Below are 4,676 nucleotides of genomic sequence, written 5' to 3'. Positions count from 1 at the left end.
CATTTCAATCATTGAAACATCCTTAGAAGACGACAATAGCTGTCTCACATAAACTATTAGCTTATAAGTAATTCTCAAGTGATCGAATTATCAATACGAAACATTTCGAGTCTACATCAAATGATTGTCTCATACAAATCATGTAAGATGTTTCAAGGCAATTTTCACATGATCATCTTTTGACTCATTATTTAGTTTCCAACAAATAAATTGTTTCCAACTAAACTCGTCAAGAATAATGATGAATGTAGCTAAAACAAAAAGCTTTCCAACACATATTTCAAGAAAGATATAAGCGACCTAAACTCAGCTCGAAATATCAAATGTGTATAATGTAAAAGTCTATATAGTTGTATGACTTAGTCTCAATAAGAGATAAAATAGAATAGACTTCTGAGTGATAGATAAGTTTTAGTCTCCATATACCTTTTGTTGATGAAGTTCCTCCAAGCTCTCCTCAGTAGATCTTCGTCTTCAATCGATGAACGCCGTGAAGTCTAAAGCTCAACTACACATTCTATCCTAATCCGAGACATAGCTATAAGTATACTAGAAATCAAGACTTATAGTTTTGATCACCTAAACTTGACAAATAAGCTTGAGATAGCAACGCTTGCGAGTTCGACCGAGCAGTGCTCTAAAAAGATCAATAAGGTCATGGTTGGAGATGAAATCGACAAAGTTCTTCATACTTTTGGTGAGCTTTGAGCAACCTTTCTTCTCAGAGAATTTAGAAATCTCCACCTAGGCACCATGGGAAATGCCAGTATCTGCAAATATTATCTAACTCATCCCAAAAATTAGCTCTTAATTTCATGAGGTTTTGTTGGGACCATATACATTAGTGAGCACCCATTCAAAACCATCAGTTTTATTGATACAAGAACTAGCCTTGATGAGTTGTATCATCTTCTATTAGGAGAGCATAAACCTCTTACATTCCAAGTAAGGATTTGGAGATTCATTCCACAACTTGAAAACCCCTTTTCTTTTTTGTTCTTCTAGTTTTGATACCAGGTTTATCAATTTCTATAATGGAGATATCAAGTCTTCTGTATTTAGCACGTAGCCTTTCTGAAGTGCAAGTTTAATGTATGTATGAGAGGAAGCCTCATTCAAAAACTCCACACTTGAAGGTTCAAATCCAGGTGGGTAGGTTGGAGTAGATGAAGAAGAAGATATTGGTCAAAGTATAACGATTGTCATTCAACCAAAGAAATGTAAACGGTCCAAGTATCACAGTGCATCATTCAAATAGAGAAAATATAACTAATATGCGATAAACGATATTGTTTTGTCATTTCCGTAAAAAAAAAAAAAATTGTCGTAGGGATGAGAGTACATTTGTGATCAAAATTAAAATGCTTGTAACTAAACTGATAATTAGAAAGCGAAAATGGCCTAAACTAGGGTGCCTTAGGCGAAAATGTCAGTAACTAGGACTATTCTTCATAAAAGAAAGAACAGAAGATGGGCATAATTGACTTCACTTTCAAGAATAGATTTCTTCCTTTCAGGAAGCGATGGAGACACACATGGATAAGTGGGTTCCTAAACCCAACTTGTTTTCCATCTTAGTCCTGGCTTGCTTGGTTTTTCCGAAATTTTAGTCTCTTATGGGGCTATTACGATGGCACAATTGATATTTTCCTGACATAGGGTTAAAATCTTTATCGAATGGTCATTGGTTGTGTTAATCAAATTCCAGCCAAAAATTATTTCGTTTAGTTTAAACATCCTGTAAGAATTTGATAGTGATGAATATAAAAGTACATTTGCATAATTATCAAATGGTGATTGGTTGGTGGTGTTAATTTTACGCGATGTGAGTTTTTCAGCGAGAGGCTTTTATCCGACTTACTTCGTGAAAGATTCTTTTTTATCTGGATCTCATTTCAGAGACCTTCTCATTTAAATCGAAAATGCTAGATACCCCCAAAATCCCTCTCCCAACTTTCCCTTACACTCACATTCACATAATAATGGGCCGCCCTATTTTCTCATGGGATGGGGCACTTGCTAAATCAATGGTGGGAGATAATACCACCTATTGGGGGAGAAAGCGGGGGAGAGATTCAGGGGGATACGTAGCAACTTCCAATTTAAATAGTCTCTGTGTAGTGGATTTCTTGACTCAAATTCCAGACTAGATTTTATATTTAATTATTAAACTCCTTGCAACTTACATTTCTTATTTTACAAGTAGGAGCTACTTAATTAACGTTTAAATTCCCAACATAAATATCATTAGATACTTTATTAACTTCTCTTATTATCAAGAACATATTTTGTGATCGCACGAGCCATACCAACTAGGCTTTCAACATTGATGAGTGGGGAAATTTTTGCAACAAGATCATCAGGAACTATGTATTCAATTTTTGATCTGATAATGCATGAATCAGAACCTTTCTTTATGATTTTGAAACTGATCATGTGAAATTTTACACCCATGGCTATGTGTCCTCCTTCATTCTGTTGTACTTCTTTCAAACGCCTATGGTCCTCGATAGTTGCAAATTGCTCCTTCAACATCCTCGGGACAATGCCTGCAATATACAATATATTGAATGTTGATTAGTCACGGGAAAGTAACAATATAGTATAAATTCTATAAAATAATACGTTTGAGACCAAAAAAATTTATTGTTGTAAAAAGATATTATATTATCGATAACATAATAAATTATTTTTTTATAATGAAATAACATATTATCATTCGAAAGAATATTAGTGGTTTGGAGGTTGAATAAAAAATCTAGGTTGTAGGTATAATATCGATTAATTTTATAGAGATATTATATGTTGGCTAATTACAGTACAAATACAAACAATTTAAGTATTAATCGTACTTCAACATTTTTTGTTGTAATACAATAATGCCACACCGGGTCATTTGAGTGGAATAAAAACTATTAGAGATGAAATACAACTTGATTTGAATTATAAGGAAAAACAAACCAATTTATTGTGATTTACATTTCATGTTATTAACACAAAATATAAAATTATTAAAAAAAATATTGAATCATATTTTGAGAAAATTAATGTATGAAATTTATTTTCTATTTTCCAACCATTATTTTATGATTTTATCGAATTTATTATTTTAGCAATAAGGTCCGAGTCGGGACCACAAATTTTATTATTTTAAAAAGAATATTATATTATCGAGTATTATTTTAAAGAAGTTATACTGGAGGTGCATCAAACATGATGAAAAAGTTTTAACCGAAAATTATCTACCAATTACTAAAAATGATTAAAGCAATCCGCTGATATACCCGAGCATATGTACGTACCAGGAGAATATACGACTTGAATAATGGTACCAACACCACCAGTTCCTTTAACATAATCGATTCTTTCGAATACATCTGGAAGTAACTCATCAATGAGCTTAGGAAAATTTGGGGAGATGTAGACTGCCCATATATCTTCAGCGGCCCCATGAACTTCCATCTCATTTATAAGTTCATATCTCATTTAATTTCCCTTACCCATCACAAATAAAAAGCTACAAAACAGTAAAAGAACCTTATAGTACTTCATTTTTGCAAAAGCCTTTATGTTAAACAACTGAATGAAAGAAAAATCTTGTACTACTTAACCAGGGGCTTCTGATGAACTTGAACGTGCTATATTTATATAAAACAAGTTCAAAGTACTGTAGCACACCTTTGAATATTTCTTTCACAATCCCCTAGAGAAATATCTCAATCGTTAGCGCAACCAATGATTGATCATTAGTCAATTACGATTGCTTGTTATCAATGGCATATGCAAGTATATAATTGTTGATGGTGGTTTTTGAACAAGGGGTAAAACCGTAAAACCTCACGTATAGCATGACGTCACCGGTGACACTAGCACATTTATTAGAGCATTTAACGTGCTTATGTCAAAATTACCAGGGTACCCTTTTTCAAATACTAAATTAGGATTTCGATGCGCGAAATCCTAAGTTCACACATACCGCACAATCATTATGCAAAAAACATGGCAACCATGCCAAATGCACGCACCGTGCAATCATTGTGCAGAACATAACAATCGCACGCACCGTGCAATCACTACGCAAAAGCATGGCAATCATGCCACTCACACATGTCACGCAATATACCAAATGCACGTACCGTGCAAACATCGCGCAGAACATAGCAATTGCACGTACCGTCGATCATTGCGCAAAAGCATTGCAAAATGCCAAAATGCATGCACCGTGCACTCATCACACAAAACATAGCAATTGTATGTACCATGCAATCATTGTGCAAAATATGGCAACCATGCCAAACCACAAATAAACACGCAGGATATGGCAACCGTGCCAAAGCCGCCACACGCGCCATTGGTACATGTCGTGCAACCCTTGCAACCTGGCATGCCAAGCCGTGCAACCTAGGGCCAAAGCCGTCACACGCGCCATTGGCACATGCCGTGCAACCCTTGTAACCTGGCATGCCAAGCCGTGCAACCTAGGGCCAAAGCCGCCACAGGCGCCATTGGCACATGTCGTGCAACCCTTGCAACTGGCATGCCAAGCCGTGCAACCTAGGGCCAAAGCCGCCACACGCACCATTGGCACATGCCGTGCAACCCTTGCAACCTGGCGTGCCAAGCCATGCAACCTAGGGCCAAAGCCGCCACACGCGCCATTGGCACATACCGTGCAA

At 36.1% G+C, this 4,676-nt stretch overlaps 1 protein-coding gene across 1 annotated transcript; it reads right to left on the bottom strand.

The window, feature by feature from the left end:
• Positions 1-2,259: 2,259 nt before the first annotated feature.
• On the bottom strand, positions 2,260-3,462 carry LOC113294392 (S-norcoclaurine synthase 2-like). Its single transcript, XM_026542790.1, has 2 exons — positions 3,303-3,462; positions 2,260-2,549 (listed from the first exon to the last, which is right to left on the bottom strand). The coding sequence occupies exons 1-2, from the start codon at positions 3,460-3,462 to the stop codon at positions 2,260-2,262; spliced, it is 450 nt and encodes a 149-aa protein (XP_026398575.1).
• Positions 3,463-4,676: the final 1,214 nt, after the last annotated feature.

The sequence above is a fragment of the Papaver somniferum genome, chromosome 7, assembly GCF_003573695.1.
Source record: "Papaver somniferum cultivar HN1 chromosome 7, ASM357369v1, whole genome shotgun sequence".
In the NCBI taxonomy this organism is placed as follows: Eukaryota; Viridiplantae; Streptophyta; class Magnoliopsida; order Ranunculales; family Papaveraceae; genus Papaver; species Papaver somniferum.
This window is presented reverse-complemented; position numbering and strand designations above follow the sequence as displayed.

What these genes read in the sequence shown, in the direction of transcription:
- LOC113294392 (XM_026542790.1), bottom strand. Translation starts at nt 3,462, where the DNA reads ATGGAAGTTCATGGGGCCGCTGAAGATATATGGGCAGTCTACATCTCC. An exon ending in TCAAGTCGTATATTCTCCTG is followed by an intron (nt 2,550 to 3,302) that starts GTACGTACATAT and finishes TGTATATTGCAG; the next exon opens with GCATTGTCCCGAGGATGTTG.